General features: G+C 51.9%; 1 protein-coding gene across 1 annotated transcript in view; it reads right to left on the bottom strand.

The window, feature by feature from the left end:
• Positions 1-898: 898 nt before the first annotated feature.
• CTNNBL1 (catenin beta like 1) overlaps positions 899-23863 on the bottom strand; it is a 91939-nt gene continuing 68974 nt past the window's right edge. Inside the window, exons 12-16 of the mRNA XM_081916934.1 lie at positions 15227-15324; positions 12843-12923; positions 6930-7067; positions 5681-5753; positions 899-1138 (exon numbers count right to left, since the gene is read on the bottom strand). Of these exons, the coding sequence (XP_081773060.1) occupies positions 1050-1138; positions 5681-5753; positions 6930-7067; positions 12843-12923; positions 15227-15324 (479 nt within the window). The 3' untranslated portion in view covers positions 899-1049. The remainder of the gene's footprint in view (positions 1139-5680; positions 5754-6929; positions 7068-12842; positions 12924-15226; positions 15325-23863) is intronic.

The following is a 23863-nucleotide window of genomic DNA, read 5'->3' as shown; positions in this document are numbered from 1 at the left end:
TGTACAAACTGGATCTATTAGTGTGGCAGCGCCTGCACTTTGGAACTCCCTGCCTATTGAAATAAGCGCTCATTTGGCACCTGCTAAAAACATTCTCGTTCAGACAAGCCTACCCAAATGCTAAGAAAGTTAAGGTAATTTTTATATGTTTTAGTATTTCATATTTTGTAAGCTTTTAAGTAGGGTTGTACATTTTTGATTTTACTGTTTTCTCTTTTGTAAACCACTTGGAGATTTTTTCCAGAATCAAGCCGTGAATAAATTTTATGAAATGAATAAATTTTGTTTACTGATGGTTTAGCAGCTGGTTTTGGTTTGTGCAGTTTTGATTTTAGGAATGCATCGTTTATTTATTTGTTGCGTTTATATTCCGCTGCCCCTCCCGCCCCCACCAGGGCCTCAGAGTGGCATAACACGTGGCTCTCTTCCTCCCCACTTAATCCCCACAACCACCCCGGGAGGTAAGTTAAGGTGAGAGGTAGTGGCTGGACCCCACGGTCACCCCCAGTGAACATCATGAGTAGAGTTTTGAACCCTGGTCAAGAGAGATCCCAGGCCCTAGTCCAATGCTCTAACGACTACACCACACTGGCTCTGTTCACAGCTCTGAGCTCCCATGGGAGAAAGGAGAGCATAAAAATGGAATCAGTCAACCCGAAGGCATCCTGGGCTCCATACTGGGGTAAGGAAGATGGGAATGCAGAGCAGCCACCATCACAAGATCTAATGGATTATGCAAAGGACCATCAAATTGCATCAAGAACCCCTCAACTTTTAGCCTGCCCCAAACCTGGAAATAAAGTGGGACAATAAAGTTGCCCAAAGCAATCCATTCCACTTCAAGGAGGTGGGCCTCATCCTGTGCTCCCACAGCAGAGAATCAGTCTGGAAACGTAAGGAAAAAACCAAAACAAAATATCCTTTAATATCTCAAAAAGCCGCCCAGAGGCTTATTTCCTCCAGCAAGTCCTTTCTGTGGCTCCAGAGTTGCAGCACAAGGTCACGGGGTCCTGAAAGGGGCGGTGCTGCAGCCGCTGAGTGGGGGACCCTCAGAAATTCTCCAGCAGCTCCACAATCCGCTTCTGCTCGCTCTCCCGGAATTCGGGGTTCTTCCCGTCTCCGATGTTCTCCGCATACTCTGCAGGAAGACAAGAGGTGGCTCTCAGGAGAAGAAGCCGCGGCTGTAGCTCCACATCTGGGGCAACCCCACCCCCCAGCAACTGAAAGCCAGGTAAGATGGGAACAGAAAGGGAGAAGCTTTGCCTTCTGAGCTTCAATTAGGAGGTAAGTGGCCCTATTAGGAGATATACTTGGTGCCATGTTGGGGGCTAGTCATGGGGTGGGATATTAATTATGGGACGGAGGGCAGCTGAGGGGAAGCAGAGGGGGGCAGCCAGGAGCTGAGCAGGGCATGGCAAACTGGCCCATCCTGTGACCACATAAGAACTCAAGCAGATTCTGCTGGATCAGGCCAGTGGTCCATCTAGTCCAGCATCCTGTACTCACAGCGCCACCCAGATACCTGTGGAAAACCTGCAATTCTCCCAGTAATTCCAGAGGTGCCTCAGAGGGGAAAGGAGCAGCTTTCTCCGTTCCTGTGCAGGGTGCCACCCGGTCTCCAAAACAGAGCCGTAACAGCTTGCAGGGCAAAGGGCTCCCGTTAATACAGGGCAGGGGGGGTCTGTGAGCCCCCTGATGCATGGGGACGCTGCTCCCCCCTCACCTCAAGCAGCACACACAAACAACGCTGCTCTGCCGCCACCTCTGCCAGGGCTCCTGGGAGGAGGGCCTTGAATATGCATGAAGCTCCAGCCTGGGAGCAGCTGCTGCAATGGGGGCTGGGCCCTCCGTGGCTCAACTTGCTCCAACAGGCAGGGCAGGCTCTGCTCCTCACTTCCAGAGACTGCGGGGAGGAGGGGACCTGAGCGGGAGAAGTCACAGCAGCGAACCCTCTGGGCTTAGGTGAAAGAGAGGGGAGACCTGCCTGCTCAGCAGCTCTTGCAACATTTGCAGGGTGGAGGGGGGCAGAGCGATGGCCTCAAAGCTAGGCTTAAATCCCTGGGCCATTTGCACATCTCTCCCCCCCCCCCAAGTAACTGGGGCACTGTAAGCACAAAAGGGGCAAGAGCCGCAAAACACCTTGCTAGTAAGTGGTGTATTGATTCTACAAACCAGTCCCCCAATCTAGGTTTGCTCATCCCTGCTTCTCCAAACATCGCCTTCTCGTCTCTGGTCTTGTTCCACCACAGCCTCCCTCAGCTTGACCCCCTGCAGATGTTTCGAACCAGCACTCCAGTCAGTCCCAGCCAGCAGGGCTGGAGTCCAAAAGGTCAGCAAGACACCAGCCGCAAAAGGCCGTTCTTGGCTGGGAGTCCTGGGAGACCTTGCAGGCCTTTTCCATCTGGCAGGAGAAGTGGGACTGGGACTGACTCCAGCTGCAAAAGCTGAAGCTGCCGAACAGACTCTTCAGAAGGGGTCTTCTCTGGGGATTTTTGTTTCAGGTTGTTGCTGCTGCTATCAGTATTAATTTGTTGTATCTTTACTTTAGATTTTATTATGCTATATGTGGAAAGTGTTCAGTCTGGTTGCATACTTTTTTATGTTTTATTTATCGTTTCCGCTTTTGGTAATGTTTGTAATTGTGTATTTTTTTCATGCTGATGCAGGTTGTGGGATGCCAATGGGAAGTGGGGCAGGGGCTTGGTCAGAAGAAGTCTGGGCTTAACTCTGCTCCTTTGCAATTCTTTCTCCCTCTCTGTCTGCCTTATCCTACCACACAGGGCTGCTGCATGGATAAGTAAGAATTTCAAAGCATTTTGCACATAACTGGTACAAGAGATGTTCTTTTTGCATGAGCCGATTCTGGCATTTCTCTTACTCTGCTTGGACCTCAGACAAGCTCAGAAGACATGCTACAGCCACCATTTCCTAAGGTGTGAGTCTCATCCCCCTTCCCGTCTGGCCAGAGAAAAGCCTTCGCCCAGTGCTGCTCTGTGCCAAACAAAAGCATCGGCGACCGAGAGCGCACCTGGCAAGACGTGTCAAACTGCAGGCCCATCACTCAACTCCTGGAGAGCCGATTCTGGCCTTACACGCCCCACGGACCATGTCCACGAGTCCTGAGCACAACGAGGCACCACCTAGCAGCCCCATTAGGGAGAGAAATGGCTTCTCCGCATCACTTGCGAAGGCACCTCAAGGTCACTGCTCTCCCCTGCATCTTCAGCGCTGGGCTGTCGAGATGCCATTAGCCACCTAAGGAGGCTAAACTGGAAGAAGCCGACAAGCGAGCCAACACTCTTCTCAACCAACCGCCAGGAGGCCACTCTTTTGGGGTGGCAAATTCAGCAGCGGCAGCAGCAGCAAGTCAAGTATTCTTCTGGAGAAGATGGGAAGGCCTGTGGGCTTCCGATGCCTAGGGAAGTCAGGGTGGGGGTGGAAATGGGAGGGCTACTCATTGCTCTGCCGGGTGGGATGTGCCCCTCCCATGTTCCCCTTCCTCCTGAGAAGTGAGCGGATGCCCACCCCGAGGCACCCAAAAGGAAATCTGCTCCCCCACTTTGATCTAAGGGTAGGATCCACACACAGCTAAACTGATTAATCTGCGCTGTTCAAATGACTATGTGTCCCAGGGAGTGAACGAGACACAGAAGAGGCAGGAAGTACCTGCAGGCAAGGAGCAATTCAATGCATTCAAGCTCAAGCAAATAAGCAGAGGCCACTTGGAGAAAAATATACGAGAACATGAGAAAAGCCTCCTGGATCAGGCCCTGGGCCCATCTAGTCCAGCATCCTCTTCTCACAGCAGCCAACCAAACAACCCAAAGAGATGGCAAGGGCCATTTCATCCGGCTCTCTATTTCTCATTCTTTTAAAACGTCTACTTTTTTTTTATTAACTTTGCTGAATCAAATGTGCATTTTGTAGCTGACCTGTTTTGCAATGTTTTAATTTGAAATTTTTAAAATAGCATTTTAGTTTCCTGTTCATTCCTGCTCTGAGTGTGTGCTTTATTCAGTAATGTTTCGTTCTAGATTGTTTTAATGTGTTATAGACTGCTTTGATATAAAATGGTATAGAAATGCTAATGCTAACAATGATGTTATCTATCCACCACTCCCATCAATATAGCTTTAACAAATCCCAAGAAACATGACCCCATACATGGCACTCAGAGAGAGGGAGAAGGAGCTAAACCCATCACCAACACTTGCTTCAACAGTTATTGGACCTCTCACACCCCAAAGCCCCCTGCCTCAGTGGGGCACCCCGGGTGGTTTGTCTCTCCTAGACGCTGTTGGTTCCCACACCAAGGCAGCTGCACCCCCACCTCCAAAATTTCTCCCCAAAGCCCAGCCTGGTCAGCCATCAGAGAGGAGCCTTAATGAGGCTGTTGCCCCTCCCTGCTTGCCTCCATCCCCACTTAAAATAAATGGAGAGCCCAATTTCTCTCTCCCTTTGCATCCGAAGCAATTCTTGGCCCTCCCCAGGGACCCATCAGCTGTCAGGCTGCCAGAGAAACAGGGAAAATATGTAGGCCATAAAAATCAAACTAAGAAACAGGCTTCCAATTAGCATGCAAAAAAGCAGGAGAGAGAAGGGGACCAGAGCCCTGCATGCAAAGCGGGAAAAGGGAAGGAGGCAGAAGATGCTGAATTAGCTGAGCCTCCGCTGGCGGGGGGGGGGGCGGGGGCGGGAGCGGCTTCTGCTGCTGCTTGGGTGCTCCTGCCACTCCCCACCACCATCTGGCTCCAAGCCCCAGAGAAACCCCCTCCCTCAAGAAAGAACCTGTCTTCTTCCTGCAGCAAGAATGGCTTACGACTCCAGCTGTGCGAGGCTCAAGGTGAGAAGAATCCCACACCGAAGGAGAAAGGCAGGAATCCAGGTCTGCCCCCCCCCCTACGCAGGGGGAGGGGGTGGCTACCTGGAGCCTGATGGAGGACTTGAGGAAGCCCCGCTTGCCCCAGACCCTCCTAGGGTGGGTCAGACTGCCTGAGTGCTGTTGTAACCACACGTGTGCCAGTTCAGGTCAGAAGGTGAACTGTGAATTTCTCAGGGAGACTCAGGACCCAGCAGTGGGAGATCTAGGGCTGGGGGGTAGAGGTGGTGGAAGAGGAGCTCAGCAGCAATTTTATTTTGTTTTTAGTTATTTATTGCATTAATAGTCTGACCCTCTGACCACTACACCACACTGCTTCTCTCCCCAAGCCTTGCCTACCATCAACGCATCTTGCATCTAAATTTAGGGGTCTCCTAAATGCCACCGCTCCTCTTCAGTGCAGAAGCATAGCTGTGAACCTTTCCCTTTTCTTGCGAGGAATCCTATTCGGAATATGGGAATTTCCCTTTAAAAAAAAGGGAAACGTTGACAGCTATGTGCAGAAGCCCACAGGCCAGGAGCCACAGAGGCCAGCCCAGACCTTGCTGCTGGCGACGGCTTTGCACCAAACACTTACTTTCGACAATCTCGCAGGCAGCACAATGGGGCTGGAAGGCAGGGTCTGCCAAAAGGGGTCGCGGCGGCCGGATGAACAGGCAGAGAGGCGGTCTCTTGCCTGGCTCCACGTGCCTGAGGCTGTGAGGCTGGCTCCCTGCTTTCTGCTGGGGCTGCTGGCCAAAGAGGAGCCAGAGTGGGACCTCAGAGGAAGCCGCCCCCCCCCTCCAGGGCTCAAGGACTCACCTTTGATGATGTGCCGAACGATTTTGATGGAGCTTCCCCTCATGTTCAGGATCTGATGGACTCGCTGACGAATCTGGCCAGGGAATGAAAAACAGGTGAGGGCGGGAGAGAAAGAGAGAGAGAGAGAGAGAGAGAGAGAGAGAGAGAGAGAGAGAGAGAGAGAGAGAGAGAGAGAGAGAGAGAAAGCTGCAGTAATTGTAATGGAAACAGAGAACAAAAAACCCACAGGAGAGTTGGGTGTTTGTTTTCCCCAGGGAGGCAGCTTGCTTGAACTGTGCCGGGATCCTGACCCAGCACACTCACACGGCCCCAAAATGGCCAGAAAGGAAAGTGCCTTAATCTGTGCGAGCATGAATGAGCAGCCCTGCATCTGTGGCCTTGGGATCAGGGCATTGGAATCAATGACCCTTTGAAGGCCTTCCAATTCCATGATTCTGCATGTGGAAGCAGCCCATGTGGCAAAGGAAAACCTTGCCGAATCCTTCCCTCGCCCCACTCAGGTGTGTTAGCCCAAGGAGGGGAAGGGAAACAGGGACATCCACCTTCTAGAAAGGCTGCCACCTTAATTAATAATAATAATAATAATAATAATAATAATAATAATAATAAAGATTTTTATATATATTCCGCTCTCCCTCAGAGCGGCTAACAACAATAAAAGTAACACAGCATTCTAAAATCAATTCATTCTAAAATCAATTCAGAGTCAAATTAATGGCAACCATTGGGCTAGAGTTCTGTGTGGATCACCAAAGGAGGCGGTCAGACTGTGCCCTGGCCAAAGGCCTGGTGGAACAGCTCTGTCTTGCAGGCCCTGTGGACAGATGTCAAGTCCCGCAGGGCCCTAGTCTCTTGTGACAGAGCGTTCCACCAGATTGGGGCCACAGCCAAAAAAGCCCTGGCTCTGGTTGAGGCCAGCCTAACCTCCCTGTGGTCCAGGATCTCCAAGGTGTTTTTGTCTGAAGACCGTAAGGTCCTCCATGGGACATACCAGGAGAGGCGGTCCTGTAGCTACAAGGGTCCTAGGCCGTATAGGGCTACTGCCTTACCCCCTAGCCAAGGGAAAACTCAAAAAAGGGGTTGCAACATAAAATGTGTGCACCAAGCACCCCCTGACACAGATGCGCTGAGTTCTGGGTCCTCCCTGGTAGGGAGGGACAGAAGCAAAGACACAGTCCAGTGGGGGCCCCCAGACCATGAACACTGGGGGTGGGGGGGGGGGGTAATGTGGCAGCCGTGCTGCCCTCACCTGGGGAATGCTGGCATTGCAGATCTCCGCCATGATGTAGCAGATGAGCTGCAGGACAAAGAGGCCGGCGTCCAGGCGGCGGAGGTAGAACTCATCCTCCATGTCATCATCAATGATCTCTCCCCGGCGGACCATGTCCTGGAATCACAGAATCACAGAGTTCGAAAGGTCCCCTGGGACGCAGGTGGTGCTGTGGGTTAAACCACAGAGCCTAGGACTTGCCAATCAGAAGGTCGGCGGTTCGAATCCCCGCGATGGGGTGAGCTCCCGTTGCTCGGTCCCTGCTCCTGTCAACCTAGCAGTTCGAAAGCACACCAGCACAAGAAGATCAATAGGTGCCGCTCCGGCGGAAAGGTAAACGGCGTTTCCGTGCGCTGCTCTGGTTCGCCAGAAGCGGCTTAGTCCTGCTGGCCACATGACCCGGAAGCTGTACGCTTGCTCCCTCGGCCAATAAAGAGAGATGAGCGCCGCAGCCCCAGAGTCGGCCACGACTGGACCTAATGGTCAGGGGTCCCTTTACCTTTACCTAGGGTCCCCTAGTCCAGCACCCCACAATTCAAGAGTCTCAACCAAAGCATCGCACGCCAAAGAGAAGCACCAGGAGCAGCTCCGACTGCAAAGTCCGCAGAAATCCCTCGCCCGGTGAAAGAGCCATTTGTTCCCGGGCAAAACATGTCCCTGTGGGCCCCCCACTGCCCGGCGCAAGCCTGCCAGCCCACCCCCTGCTTCTTACTGGCCCTGCGCCAGCAGTAATGCATGCCACACGTGACCTTTTGCTATCCTCACGCTGGAATTTTGTTTTGCCAACCCGCGAGCTCCCTGCTGCTTCTGTGATTTATTATATGGCGGCCCAGCAGGTGCGTGGCAGTCCGCCCGAGCAATGTCTCCTCATTAGAGCGGGCACCCGCTGTACCTGCAAGACTTGGCAAGGAGGGACCCCCCTCCTGTGTGTGTGTGTGTGTGTGTGTTGCAGGCAAAAATAGGGGAAAGGCAAGGCTGTGCGGCAGCGGCAAGCTCCTCCGCCCCCCCCCCAGCCAGCTGCCCAGCCCCAGACCTTCCTTCCCCTTGCACCTTGACAGTTCTATGATTCTATGACCCAGACCCTTTGCTACAACAAGGACCTGCCCTCTTGTGACCAGGCACTGACCTGGCTTGTGGCGGCTGCCTCTCGGGGAATGCGCTGGAGCCTCAGAGACCCTTAAAATCCTGGCTCAGGATTAGCAGGAATGTCACCAGCAATCTACAAGCCATGGCAGGAGGCTCTCCCCCCTTGCCTCTCCAGCTCCTAATTTCTGCCCTTCCGCCTTGACAGCTCTTGATTTTCATTTTTTAGAAATGCGAATGGCAAGTGTTTTCGAAGCCATCAGCCGTGGCAGCTCAAGCTGACATCTGAGGCGCAAGGCGCACGACACCTGCAATCCAGGATAACGAAGTGATTTGGAGGCCGGATCCGCTGATTGCGCAGGCGGAAACCGGGACGGCTCTTCTCTCGCGCAAGGCGGGAACCTCTCCCTGCGGGGCTGGCAGCAAGACAAAAAACGCGGCGAGCTCCGGGAAACTTAGCCAAAGCTGCTTGCCAGTGTGCAGGGAGCTGGTGCGTGGATGGCTGCGACACCACCATGCCATTTTTGAAAGCCCTGTTCACAGCCACCATTCCTCCCTCCTCAAACTGTTGTTAATCTTTTTCTCTCTCTCCCCCACCCCAAACCCTCTGCAGCCGTCAAGATGCTAACCTCCAAATGAATGCTCAGGTGCCATTCCTTATCTGCCGCGAAATGCCCCATGCTGATGGGAGACGACAGCAATAAGATGGGCTCCTGTGAAACTGAAGCAAGCTCCCCTCACAGTAATGAGGCTGGACTGACAGTCGGGGAATGGCAAAATGACGATTGTCAGAGCCCAGCGGGGCCTGTTGCAGATTCAAGCAGGGAGGCTTCCTGATCCCAGCAGAGATTCTGCCCCTGCTCCTCTCCTCACAGCCACCCCGGCCTGCCACAATGGGTGGCAGGATTCTGGGTGCTGGAAAATCGGGCATCAACGCCATTTCCCTTGGGTACTCCGTGGGTGTGCAAGGGGACAGGAAGTGGCTGGCTGCTTTATTGGGGCTTAGGAAGGATCTTCCTCCTAGTCCTCTGCCAGGGGGTCCAGGAATAATAATAATTATTATTATTATTTATTCCCCGCCCATCTGGCTGGGTTTCCCCAGCCACTCTGGGCAGCTTCCAACAGAACACTAAAATACAACAACCTATTAAACATTAAAAGCTTCCCTAAAGAGGGCTGCCTTCAGATGTCTTATAAAAGTCTGGTAGTTGTTTTTCTCTTTGACATCTGGTGGGAGGGCATTCCACAGGGTGGGTGCCACCACCAGGAAGGCCCTCTGCCTGCTTCCCTGTAACCTCGCTTCTCGCAGTGAGGGAACTGCCAGAAGGCCCCTGGCGCTGGACCTCTGTGTCCGGGCAGAACGATGGGGGTGGAGACGCTCCTTCAGGTATACTGGACCGTTTAGGGCTTTCAAGGTCAGCACCAACACTTTGAATTGTGCTCGGAAACGTACCCAGAAGGCTACTCTGCTAGTCCGGCATCTTGTTCCCCCAGTGGCCCACCAAGTGTCTGTGGGAAACTCATAAGCAGGATACTAGCACAAGAGCCTTCCCGTCTTTTGCAGTTCCCAGCAACTGATATTCATAAGCACTGCTGCCTCCAACTGTCAATAGTCTCCTCCATGAATTTGTCTTGTCCCCTTTTAAAGCTCAAGTTGGTGGCTGCCACTGCCTCCTGGAGGAGCAACTTCTGCAGGACATGGCTAGGTGGCACATGCCCTGTTGGCACACCTTTTCATGCCCAGGGGGCACAGCAGTGCAGACCGCTCCGGCTGCTCCGTGCAAGGTAAGCACGAGTGTCAGGCTAGATTATCTCTTCCCGCTTCCCAATTAAAATCAGCTGTCAGGGTGACAGACAGGTTGGGACAGCCCGTCAGGCCAGCTGGGGCGTGAGGAGCAACTGCGGCGAAGCTGAGCAAAGGCTGATGAAGGAGGCTGGCAGAGGCAAGATCTTCCTGCTTCCACCAGCTGGGGCTGCTGGCAGAGGGGAAGAGGCCAAGGGGGCCAGCCCAAATCTATGCCAGGCGGGGAGGGAGGAGGACTGATCCTTGAAGGCCGGCACACACCCCCCCCCAGCCCCATAAAGGGGAGCTCAAACCAAGGGAGGAGAAAACTCTGGACTGAAGGCCTGATTTCTCTCTCCAGCTTCCAGAGTTGGCACTGAAGGGGCATTTCTGTAACAGTTGCAGCCTCAAGAAAAACTTCCTTTAGAGGCTGAAGTGTGAGGGAGAGCTGCAAGTTTGGCACCAGATGTGAGACCCGACACTTGCAGGGCAAAATGATAAGCAATGCAAAAGGCACACAAATGTAGAACCCCTGCAGGATGACTCGGTGTTGGCTAACGGGAGGGACAACGTTGCTTGTTGCTGGTCACATTTGCAGAAGAACATAAGGAGAGCCTGCAGGATCAGGCCCGTGGCCAATCTAGCAAAGCGTTCCCTGTGAGCTGAGTCGTCCCATATAAAACAGGTGCAGGCCTTGCAAGTTCTTTCACTCTGTTTGGGATAAGACGTCATGGGGCTTTTAGGATGAGCAGCTGTGCTCTCAGTCGGCAACGGATGTACTGTATTTTTCGCCCCATAGGGCGCACCGGTCCATAGGGCACACCTTGTTGTTGTTGTTTTTTTGGGGGGAAATAAAGAAAAAAAATATATTCTCCCCCCCCCCAGGCGCGGGGCTGGGGTGGGGGAAGCCCGAGCTTCCCCCGACCCCAGAACAGGCTGCTATCCGCAAGCCGTGGGAGAGCTGCGCAAATTCTCACAGATCTCCCACGGCTTGCAGAGAGCTGCGCGAAGCCCGAAGCCTGGGGCGTGCTGAGCTCAGCGCACCCTAGGCTTCTGGGTGAAGGCAGCTCTCCGCAAGAAGTGGGAGAGCTGCGCGAAGTCGCGCAGCTCTCCCACGGCTTGTGGATAGCTTCCTGAAGCCTGGAGAGCAAGAGGGGTTGGTGCGCACCGACCCCTCTCGCTCTCCAGGCTTCAGCGAAAGCCTGCATTCGCCCCATAGGATGCACACACATTTCCCCTTCATTTTTGGAGGGGAAAAAGTGCGTCCTATAGGGCGAAAAATACGGTAAGGGGCTTCAGCTCAGAGCCCAGGTGAGGAAGGTCTGAGCAGCTGAGGAAGTTCAGCTGGGCTGCGGAGCCTCCGGCCAACGCTGCTGTTCCTCACGCTCTGCATTAACCCCTTTCATGATCACCCTCTCGCAAGGCACTTCTGTGCAATTCAAACCATTTGCTGCCCCACTCAAATTCCAGGTTAATTCCAAAACCTCATTTAGGCTATCAAAGCCCACGGAAGCCGATTCTCCCTTTCAAGGATGGAATGACTTAACAGTGGCACAATTAGCATCTAATTTGTAAGTCGTTATGGCGCAAAGTATCCGGCGAGAGCGCTTTTATTGAATAAACCTGCTGAGCATAATTTCCTCGCAGAACTAAGAAGAAATGCATTAAGTCATCACCTGCCTTTGCCTCCCTTTCTGCAGAGATCACCGCTGAGGCTCTATAATTGCACCTCATCTCTGAGGGAGTTAAAAAGCTGTGGTGGCTTGCCACCTTTTTCTCAAATAAAACATGAAATGGACTGGGGAAGAGGGGAGACTTTTTCACCACAACCTGACACATTGAGATTTTCTGAGCGGCAGCATTCCTTGGGGTTCTTGCCATGTCCTACCTGGGGGGGACACCTGCTCCCTCTCTGACTCTCTGCCGCGTTTCAGGGCTTCAGTGCACAGGGACGGCTGCCTTCTCCACGGGAGAATGAGAAATCTGGCTTCTCTAAGTACTCTACCAACCAAATATAAAGCCACTCTTGGATACACTGTGCTGCTTTTTTGCTATTATTTTTGAATGGATTTGATAGACTTAGATAAAATATTTTTTAAAAACCAAACTCGTGGTAGGTATTGTTTTTATTATTAATAATTATTAATAATAATACTACAGTGGACCCTCTGGATACAAATTTAATTCATTCTGGGGGTCTATGCGCCCCCCGAAAAATTCGTACCCAGAGGCGCCACGTCTGTGCATGCGCAGCGGCGAAACCCGGAAAAATACTTCCAGGTTTGCTGCATTCGAGAGTAACGTAACCCGAGGGTCTACTGTATTATTAATTGAATTTATAAACCACCCTATAATTGCAGGTTTTTTGCAAATTATTCTCCAGTGCTTAATTGAATGGGGAACAACACGCACATGCCCTCTCGCTTAAGCTGGGCAGCAGGCCTTCGTGTCTGGAGGATGCTTTTGGTGAGCTCGCAGGCAGTGGGGCAGGAAGCAAGCAAGCCCTTGAGCAAACCACAGCTGCCTCTTTAAGAACCGAAAAATTATTAATACTATTATTTATTATTAATAATATTAATTGATTGTGTTAGTCACTTTACCTTGCCCGAAGCAACTCAATGCACTAAAAGCACAAAGAGGTAAAAGGAAAACCTGACATATGCATTTTACTGGGGGGAGGGGGTTTACATTAAAAACATCCCACCCACTTCTAAAAGGGCACTGATAGTTAAAGGCTGAAGGCCTGGGTGCAGAGCAAAGTTTAAGCTAGTGCCCAAAGATAATGTAATGATGGCGCCCAGCAAGCCTCCCTGGGAGAGCGTTCCACAAAGGGGGAGCCAATGCAGAAAAGGCCCTGTTCTCGTCCTCTGGATCTCTCACAGAGGGGGCACACAAAGAAGGCCCTTGGATAACGGCTGCAGGGTCTGGGTTGGTTCATATGGGAACTTTAGCATTTCAGGGAACTTGCAGGCACCACCTCATAATGAATTGACAGGAGGGGGTGGGGTGGGGGTGATGACACCTACATGCTTTTCTCCTTCAATCTTCTTATCGGCTGCTTGCATTGCATCCAGGTACTTGAAATATAACTCCATCAGTCTGTCAACCTGCAGGGGGGTGGGGGGGGAGAAGAAGAGTGGAAAAGGTTTGAACTCATCACACAGCCACCCCACCCCAATAATAATAATAATAATAATAATAATAATAATAATAATAATAATACAGTGGTACCTCAAGTTAAGTGCTTAATTCGTTCCGGAGGTCCGTTAATAACCTGAAACTGTTCGTAACCTGAAGCACCACTTCAGGGCTGCGCTGCCGAAGCCCAATTTCTGTTCTTATCCTGAAGCAAAGTTCTTAACCTGAACCACTATTTCTGGGTTAGCAGAGTCTGTAACCTGAAGCATATGTAACCTGAAGCGTATGTAACCCGAGGTACCACTGTAATAATAATTTATTATTTGTATCCCGCCCATCTGGCTTGGTTTCCCCAGCCACTCTGGGCGGCTTCCAACAAAGATTAAAAACACATTAAAATGTCACACATTAAAAGCTTCCCTAAAGAGGGCTGCCTTCAAATGTCTTCTAAATGTCAGGTAGTTGTTTATCTCTTTGACATCTGATGGGAGGGCATTCCACAGGGCGGGTGCCACCACCGAGAAGGCCCTCTGCCTGGTTCCCTGTAACTTGGCTTCTCGCAGTGAGGGAACCGCCAGAAGGCCCTCGGAGCTGGACCTTAGCGTCCGGGCAGAACGATGGGGGTGGAGATGCTCCTTCAGGTACCCTAGCAAGACAAAGGGTCCACGGACAGCGAGGTGCCTCTGCATTGAACAAGTTTGGCTTCTAAAGCCAGGGTGCCACATCCGTACTGAATGGGACACCGGAAAGCAAACAGCCTGCAAGGTCCTGCTGATTCCCTGCTCACAGACTGCACGGCACCCAACAGCCCCAGATGCTCTGAAATCGCATTGATTCTGCTTACCTCAGCACCCAATTCCCTTCCAGCCTGCTTGATCACTGCTCCTCCAAGCTGGCCTGACCTAGGGGATCCCTTTACACTGTTCTCCATCTTGCCAAAGCAGCTGCATCCGCGTCTCCCGAGAAGCAAGATTTCCAAGGCCAAAAGGGGAGAAATCTGCACTAGGCTCCCAGGCAGGTGCTGCCAGGAAACCCACAAGGAGGGCACGGGAGCAACCTCCCTGCCTCTGCCCCTCGTTGACAGCTATCTTGGCCAGCAGCCGTTGCCAGACCTGCTCTCCCACATATATTTCAGGGTGGGTGCGTGCGGAGACGGCAGATTTTATTCCAACGGCAGACGTCTGAAGCTCTCAGGATGCCTTAGCGGCTGCTCTTTGCAGAACAAAACCAACAGCAGCCCCTGGGGACCCACTTTGCAAGTCCCACCAGAAGTCCAGGCTTGCACCGGCCCTCCCCTCCAGCGGGACACCCCTGGTTCCCTCTCCGCTCCTCTAATTGATTTCCAAAGAAGATACAGGTCCTCAGAGCCAATATCAATTTTCAGGAGCACTGAGAGCACTAACCATTTCCTTAGCTTGAAATGCTGGTGGTTGAAACTGCAGGTTTCCCCGGAAAAACCGGGGGTTAAGGACTCCGGCCCACCCTATCCATGCAGCCAGGGCAAGGCTGCACTCAAGGGGGCTGGGGGTCTCAAGAAGGGTCCCTGAAGGAAGCCTATGCCACTACAGCCATACCTCATGTTACATCCGCTTCATGTTACGTTTTCAGATTACGTCCTGCGGAGATCCGGAAGTACCAGATAGGGTTACTTCCGGGTTTCGCCGCTGGTGCATGCGCAGATGCGCAAAATGACGTCATGCGCATGAAGCCAGCGGAGGGGTTGGCAGAATTTGGGGGTGTGCTGTTAAGGGCAGCAGTGTTGCACCACGGGTTAAATAGGAAAGGGGCAACAGCACTGTGGGTCCTGCGCAAGGGAACTTCTTTGGAGGACTGTCATGGAATCACAGAATTGAGCAGCTGGAAGAGACCCTCGGGGGTCATCTAGTCCAACCCCCCTGCAATGCAGGAATCACAACTCAAGCATCCATGACAGGTGGAACATTGTGCCAAATGTTCACTACTAGAACTTGTGGGGGCAGGAAAAAAGATAACTGATTGAATTAAAGGTGGCATGCAAGGGGGTCCCCACGTTTAATCCCAGCCTGAGAGGCAGTGTTTGCCCGCTCACCTGGTGAGCTTTTTATGGCTGAGTGGGGGACTTGAACCCAGGTCTCCCAAGTCCTGCTAGTCCAACACTCTAACCATTACACCACACTGGTTCTCACCATCCTAGGTACCATTTGGACAGTATCACTGAGATTTCTCCCACCCCCACCACTCTGAACCCCCCTCCTGTTCCTAGCTCCCCAACACTGCCCCCCGTCTCTCTCACCTTCTCGCTGTCGTTCTCCGTGAACTTGTTGAGCAGCCGAGTTCTCTGCTGTCCCCTCAGATTCCTCAGGAGGGAGGCCAAGATGGAGCAGATGTGCTCTGGGGGCAGAGAAAGAGATGCACACACTCAGGTTGGGTAGCTAAGGCTGCCCCCCCATCCCTTCACCAAGGGGCAGAGGAGTCGGTGGCTTCTTGCGTAGCTGAGTGTGACGGAATCATAGAGTTGAAAGGGACCTCCAGGTGTCATCTAGTCCAACACCCTGCAGTGCAGTATGAAGAGAAGCAACTCGAGAGAGGCTTGCCCCTTCTCCTGAACAAGCTCCCATTGAAGGGATGGCAATTGGGACATGACAGGAACAAACGGCTCTTGAGCCTGATTTAGCTGCAGTGGATTCTGCAACTAGGCTTGCATCTATTCACAGAAAGGCCATTGTGCCAAACACGGAGTTAGGCACAAAGGCTGCCCAAAATAATGAGCTTTCTCTTGCCTGCTTTGCAGCCTCTCAGATTTTGCTGACGGGTCAAGTTCAAGGCAGCACAAGTCTTGGGAAAAGAGGGAGAGCAGAAGCCCCCAAAGGAAACTACTATTATTATGACTATTCTGATGCCTCCGCTGGGCTCTTGCTGGCACCAAGACCAACAGTTCCATTTTTTTTAAAAAAAATATTTATTAACAGTTTAGAGACTACAAAAGAAAGAAAAAGAATTAAACAAAACAATACAATACAAAAACAAAGACACTACATAACACTAACACTAAAACATTGAATTAACAAAACAAAACAAAAACAATTTAAAACACATCCAATAGTTTCAATATCTTATCTTTCATTCACTTGTTTCAACGACCTCCTCACACCTCCCTTTTTGTATTCCACTTCAATTAACTGTTTCAGCAATTCCTTTCCATCTTCCTCTGTTTTCTGTCCTGTAATTTATCTTAACATGTTCTAACCTTATTTTTTCCCGTTAATACATTAATAATCTATTTGTACTTAGTTCCTTATAACATTTCTACTAAAGCCATATACCTTCATTCCAACATTTTTCTAACATTCACTGATTTTACAGTATTTCTGTAAATAGTCTTTAAACTTTTTTCAGTCTTCTTCCACCGATTCTTCTCCCTGGTCTCGGATTCTGCCAGTCATTTCCACCAGTTCCATATAGTCCATCAACTTCATCTGCCATTCTTCCCGGGTGGGTAGATCTTGTGTCTTCCAATACTTCGCGATGAGTATTCTTGCTGCTGTAGTTGCGCACATAAAAAAAAGTTCTGTCCTTCTTTGGCACCAACAGTTCCACTCCAAATCTCCATCCTGCACCTTCACAGGCCTGATCCTGAAGTGCCCAAGGCGAAGGCATCCTTCAGCGAAATGGGAATTTAGAAATGGAAGAAGAGCCCTGCTGGATCAGGCTGACATCCTGCTCTCCCAGTGGCCAACCAGATGCCCCTTGTGGGAAACAAGCAAGCAGGATTCGAGCACACGAGTCCCCTGCCCTCCTGTGGTCTCCTGCAAGTGGTATTCAGAGGCATTGCTGCCTCTGACGCTGAAAGCAGAGCACAGTCCCGATAGCCGCCTCTCCTCCTCCATGAATTTGCCTAATCCTCTTTTAAAGCCAGGTGGGCTGCTAGCCATCACTGCCTCCTGCAGTTCTGAGTTCCACAGGTTAACCATGTGCTGTGTGAAGAAGTCCTTTCTTTAATCTGCCCTGAATCTTCCAACAACACTTTGCTTCCTTGGGTTCAGGTGCAAGCGGTGGGGCCAGCAGCTACGGCTAGCAGAGGCTTGACAACCATATGTCAGGAGTGCTCTGATGGTGTTTCCTGCTTGGCAGGGGGTTGGACTCGATGGCCCTTGGGGTCTCTTCCAACTCTATGATTCTATGCTTATATGGCACCAGAAGCGGCCTCTGCCAACCTAGTGCCCTACTGAGGTGCCAGCTCACATCCCCAGACAGCACTGCTGTTGGCAATGACAGGCAGCCGTGGTCTAGAGGCACCAGGCTGTGTTTAGCAGGCACCGAACAGAGTCAACATAACAAGTGTTCCAGGTTTTGCATGACAAGGGCCCAGTGGGCTACTGTTCCAAGGCTGCAGATTGGTTTGCTAGACCCTAAAAAGGAAGACTGAAGGCTCACTGCTCTGAACACCTTGTGTCTGTCTTCACTGTAAGAGAGAAGCAGAGCTGTCCACTTTTGCACCGAGGGAGCCCAAGCGCCAATCCTCTTGCCAAGGCAGGTGCGGCTGCTCCCTCCTGCGCTCAGAGCCGGCCTCGCCTTGCAGGCATTTCAGAGCAAATGCAATTCCAACCTCTCCACGCCACCTTTGCTTTAATCCCGCCGATTAAGATTGATGAGGCAAGGGGGGCCATAAAATTTGCCTCTATTGGCTTGCCGGAGGAGAGGGGTGTCAGAATCTGTTATTTTTCAGAGAGGAAAATGCAATGTACGGAGAAGAGGGATCATCTCCTCATTGCTGTCAAGACAGATTAACATGAGTTTCCACAGCTCTGCCTTAGCCCGGGGGCCTGAGAGAAGCCGCGATCAATTGCTCATAGAATAGGAGCGACAGGCACCTCTTTGCAAGGGGCTTTCAATAAACTGGTGTCTCGGCCTTTCGCAGGAAGGGCTCTGCAACAGGCATGGGGGATACCAAGTGACAGAGGAGCCCCTCTCTCGTGCCCGGGGATCCCACACTCTGCACCTGGGCAGCGCAGGGCGACAAGCAAAAGGAGAGCCTGCCGGGTGAACAGGTTTTCTAAGCCACTAATAAATGTTCCTCCTTCGGCAACAGATTTCAACTTGAGGGGGTGTCAATTTTTCATGCACCAAGGAGATTGGTGGAGGGGAGAGAAGAGCTGACAGCAGGAACAGGAGAGGCGATAAACCTGTTATCTGGTGGGCAGCCCAGCTCAGTGGCTCCATTACTCCGACGGAGCAAGATGGAGGTGAGCTGGAGAGACACCAATGCACAACCTGTTTGAGCAAAGCGTACAGTGGCAAGCGACCACATTGTAACACATGCGCGCACACACACACACAGTCTCTCTATCAAACCAGAACCTTCTGCTCTAAAGGAGTGTGGGGAGAGAAATTCAGAACCCCAGGCAAGGCTATTTGCAAAGAATACCAGTCCCGGGAGTTCTTGCCTTTATGTGGAGAGATGCAAGGGTGCATTGCCAACGTGACTTTGGTCCATGCCAAAAAACTGAAGATAATCCCCTTTTCCCATGAAAGACAACAGCAAAAGGGAATTTTGCACTTTCTTTTTAAAGCACAGACACCAACAGCCTAGGAAATGCTGAGGCAGTACCAAATGCCGGGAGTTGACATGGCTCAAGAATTGGCCTACCTTCCCTAAGAAAGGTTCCCTCCTAGCCAAACCCGAGATCCTGCTGTTTTCGCAGCATCTGTGGGGAGGGAGAAAGGGGGAGACGGAGCCACGGCTCTCTGTCCTTGCCTGGCCAATCTGCTGCGCATTTGGTTTGCTTTGTGTTAGCAGCGCCAGCCGCAGGGGAAAGGGGCACAACCAGAGGGGTGCTCCTGATGTTTTGGTACCTGCTGTTTTGGTATCATTACCAAACTAAGCACACTCAAAACAAAAGCACCAAGCACCAGGCTCAGCTCTCAGCCGGATCCGAGGGGGCCGAAGGCGCCATCACACACTTTGAGCCGTACAAAGCGAGGCGCCTGCAGCAGATCGCATTTGATCTCTCTCCCCCCCCGCCCCGCTGCGGGGCCACTTTCAGCATTCCGCAGACTGCTGACAGGCCTTGGGGCGACACTCCAGGCATCGCAATTGAGAGCCTGCAGTTTTGCAAAGGAAGCTCCCAGACAGCGGCAGCGACACAAACAACAAAGTTAACTTTCCCAGCCTCAAAAGTCCCAGGGTGGGACGGAGGAGACAGGAGTTCTGAGCCAGCTAAGTGGGCTGCCATAGGCCTCCCCTTAACAGAAAGGCAGTTGATAATTCCCCATGGAGCCCTGATCTCTGTCTTCAGCCTGGGTCTTTCGGCAGGGTCTACCTGTCCCAGAAAGGGACACAGGTGGCGCTGTGGGTTAAAGCCTCAGCGCCTAGGACTTGCCGATTGAAAGGTCGGCGGTTCGAATCCCTGCGGCGGGGTGCGCTCCCGCTGCTCGGTCCCAGCGCCTGCCAACCTAGCAGTTCGAAAGCACCTCCGGGTGCAAGTAGATAAATAGGGACCGCTTACCAGCGGGAAGGTAAACGGCGTTTCCGTGTGCGGCTCTGGCTCGCCAGAGCAGCGATGTCATGCTGGCCACGTGACCCGGAAGTGTCTCCGGACAGCGCTGGCCCCTGGCCTCTTAAGTGAGATGGGCGCACAACCCCAGAGTCTGTCAAGACTGGCCCGTACGGGCAGGGGTACCTTTACCTTTACCTTTACCTGTCCCAGATCACTGGGCTCCACCTAGCTCTGTGCGGCTTCTACTCTGACTGGCAGCACATCTCGAGGGTTGCTAGGCAGGCAGTGTTTTGCAGCCCTACCTGGAGATGCTGCCTGGGATTGAACCCGGGACCTTCTGCACTCCAAACACATGCTCTGCCCCTTCCCCCAATTAAAGAACGAAACCAAACCCCACGCAGATCCACAGCCCCATGAGCAAAATGCGCAGCACAACGCAGGCACTATCTCCCCAACGACCACTGTTCTCCGCAGATAAGAGGGATGTTCTGCAACTGCGGATCAGGCGCCAGGAAGTCGGCTGCCCTGCTTTGCCATTTGAACCAGGGTGCTGGAAGTCTTGCCCTGCTCTACCCCGTGGAGATTGTGCTCATGCCAGTTCCCAGCCGTCCACCCCTGGGCAAGCGGACGGGACTGGGCTGGGGAGAGACTTTGGGATGCAGGGAGTGTCGAAAACATCCTAATGAGATTGATCTTGACTCTGGCGGCTGAGCGGTGGAATGCAGATGAGTCTATTCCGTGGCTGGCATGCTGGCAGCTGCAGGAGGTCCCGTCAAACCGTGCCTCAACCCGGCAGCGTTGTTCTGCCTTTGTTGTTGTTGTTTCCCCCTCCTTCCCACCCCCTTTTGCACTGCGTTATAATGGACATCTGCCCAGCAGGGGAGGTGAAAGGCAGCAGGCCGAGTGGAAGCCTGTGCACACTCAGGCAGAATACTGATGCCGGCTCGGAAGAAAACACACAGCCCCCTCGGAAAAACCAACACGGCAACACACAAAGCGCTGCGGATCCTCGCAAAGGGAGGGTGTTGTGGACTTCTTAGAGCAGATCCAAGATAAAACGCAGCAAGATAGAGGGTGGAGGGAGCTGGGAGGACAGTTTCCTCGCTAACAAGCTCAGGAAGGGGAGTGGAGTGAAGCCGCAGGAGCCGCCTGAAGACCCTCTCCAGATCCTGGCTTGATTTCTGATGAGGAGCAGAAAGGGAGGAGAGGAGCTGGGCTTCGTGCCCTCCATGCCAATCGGCTTTGTCCGTTTGCTGCGTTTGCCAGGATGGAACAAGGTGTTCGCAAGAGGCTCCGGAGAGCTGCTCCTCACCGCCTGTCATTGTCCCCCCACCCCAAAAAAAGAGGGTCAGGCTGCCTCTTTCGGACAAAGTGCTTCCCGGATCCACGGCTGAGTTGCTAGAACAGAAGGAGACCCCCACAAAGGTGCTTTGCATTTGCCAGAGACTGTCCCCCCAAGCCACCCCCCATCCCCACCTCCACAACAGGCAGAGGCTCCCTCCGTGCCACAGGCACGAGTCTGTCTTGAAAAGCAATGGTCAGATCACTGGCTTTACCATGTAGACACAGAGATGAGAGCAGCTCTTTTAACAAGGGCATGGAATGCTCCCTTAAAGGAAAAGCTGGCTGCAGCCCGCACTTCACCCCAGGTGTTGGAAATCAAAGCCAGGCCAGCAAGAACGTCTGCCTTCTTTATATTTAGCTGTAAAGACAGCAGTGGCCGTGTCTGCCTGATATTTAAGGGGAGGGCATTCCAAAGGCAGGAGGTGCCACAGCATTGAAGACCTGGTCCCTATTTTGTGGGGAATGAACCTCCTGAAAAGATATCTGCAGAGCACAGTGATCTATTGGGTACACAAGGGGTGTGAGACCAGGTATCCTGGTCCCAAGATGTATAGGACTTTGTACACCAACATTGCTACCTTGAACTTGGCCCAGTAGCTAACTGGAAGCCAGGGCAATTCTTTCCACAGTGGGGTGGCATGTTGGGGGTATCCTTCCCCAGTGGGCACTCAAACCACTGCATTTTGCACCGTTTCAAACAATCAGCTACTTTTAAAATGCATTTGCACAATATCAACACTCTCAACAGATGCATTTGTGAGGTACTGAAGGAATCACAGAATTGTGAAGTTGGAAGGGACCCCAACGGTCATCTAGTCCAACCCCCTGCGACGCAGGCGCAAAGGAAGTACGGGATGACTTACAATGCAAAACAGGCAAAGTCGCCACTCATCGCCTACAGGCGAGGATGATCTTTGGCGCAAGCAAAGTCATGGTGGTCCTACCTGAATTTGAGGCTGTCAAGTGTCCCGCCCTCCGGTGTGGCTGCTCCTTGGGCTTGGCCACAGAACCCTGGCAGGCTGACTCTTTTGCAAGATCACAAACAAGGGCACAGTTCTATAAAAGTGCTGCAAGGCGCACGTGGCTGCAGCCATATATTGATAATGAGGCCGCAGTTTTCAATAAAAGTATCATTACAACTGCAAAGTGCACATTTCAGCAAGGTTCACACAGAACCATACAGCACAAAAATAATTATTATAGCGAAGAATGCTTCAAGCAGTTGACAACAGACAGGCTTCCAGATAAGGTCCTGTCTGGAATATCTTCCTCGATGATAACGCCTTAAAAGCATTTCAAGGCCCTGATTGCGGTTTTCACTCCTGGGGTGGACTTCAGGAGTGCTTCTCTCTCCGAAGAAGTTACCAGATTCCAAGAGGATAATGACACTGCAAGACTCAAAAACCATAGGCAGGCGTGTGTGTGTACACAAATAGAGACTTTTGTGACTGTAAGGAAACACAGCATCCTGGCAACAGCCTAGAATGTGGAGCCGTACTGGACTGAGAGGGAGCTGGTGTGATGGCAGCCTTCAGACACGTTGCACGTTGCCTCTGTGTGCAAAAAACAAAACAAAACAAAGCCCCTCTCTTGGTTCTCAGAGCATTGTCAACAGCCGTAGATGTGCTAAAGGGATCTTGTTAAGGTATTATGAAGCTGAAGAGACTGAAAATATTTGCACTGTCAATTAACCATGGTGCAGTGTGGGAGGGGAAAGAGCTTCCATGTAAGACTCACTGAAACAAACAGGGGCTGCAGCAGAGCTCAGCTGTGCTTTCCGCCCCCAGGCTGGCACAGAAGCTCCAGCTGAGGCACAAGCAAGACTTTTTCCAAAGGACCACATGAAACGCAACTGTGGATTTAGGATCTGGCTCCCTGATAAGATCCACCCCTGTCTGAAAACCTGCCAGGGAGTGTTTGGGATTCAGCTGATGCACTTATTTGAAAGAGATCCTTCCATATTTCCCCAAAGGCTCAGGGCAGGCAACACCTCGGAGCATGTAATAAATGCAGCGTCTGCCCAAAACAGGCTCGTCTCCAGCCCCAAATGCTGGCCCAAACAAGCAATATTTTGCTTCTGCTTAGGGAACCATTTCAGGCTGTGCAGGAAAGGAATGTGGAAACTAGGGAGCAGCCGCCAGGAATGCCTTGCTGTGTGACTTTGCAAATTTTGTGTATGGAAGGGAACCCCCTCAACTGTCCGAATACATCTCGGTGGGATACAGAGAAGGAGGCAGATGCAGAGAGGGGGTCTGACCCGCTGATGGACTAGTGAGCTCTTCAGCCTAGCTTGGAAATGTGCATTTGAGAAAGCCTGTGGGCAACTCCAACATGGTGCCAACTCCCAGAGCACAAACCATTCACCCATGGATCTGACTCCCACACCTGCAAAGACAGGAGACACACCCAATATCCGTGGGGTGAAAGAAGCAGATATTGAGGCATTCCACCACACAGCTTGCTTGCTGAGAAATGTATTTGTTACATTTATATCCTGCCTTTCCATGCTTTCTCACTTCCTGGAATAAACAGATCCTTCTGGATCAGACCAGTGGCCTACCCAGTCCAGCATCCTGTTCTCACAATAGCTGCCCAGACACCCATTACGGGAAACCCGTAACCAGGATCCAAGCACAAGAGCAACTCTCCCGCTCCTATGGTTTTCAGGAACTGGGATTCAGAAGCTCTGCTGTCTCCAACTGTGGAAACAGAGCAGAGCCACCAACAGTCCTCTCTTCCATGAATTTGTTTAATCCACTTTTAAAGCAGTCTAGGTTGATAGACACCACTGCCTCCTGTGGCAGCGAGTTCCACAGTCTAACTTTGTGATGCATGAAAAACTAGCACCAGAATGGTCAGCTTTGTTCATGTGCAGCTGCTGGCTTGTTATGCGCACTGCTCAGATCCAGAACAATTCCATAACCTGCAATCTTGCGCTGGCTGCTTGGAGGGGCATCTAAGCCTCTTCCGAGGTAGTGATTTTATTATTCTGATCACACAGCCGCCTCCACTTCCCTCCTCCTGCCAGGGCTCAGTAACAGCAATGAGGTCACAGTTTGCCTCCTACTTGAGCGTTTCCAAGTCTTCCC

Source organism: Podarcis melisellensis (assembly GCF_964234715.1).
Source record: "Podarcis melisellensis genome assembly, chromosome: 6".
NCBI lineage: Eukaryota > Metazoa > Chordata > Lepidosauria > Squamata > Lacertidae > Podarcis > Podarcis melisellensis.
Note: the sequence above shows the minus strand (reverse complement) of the source record. Positions and strands in the feature narration are given on the sequence as shown.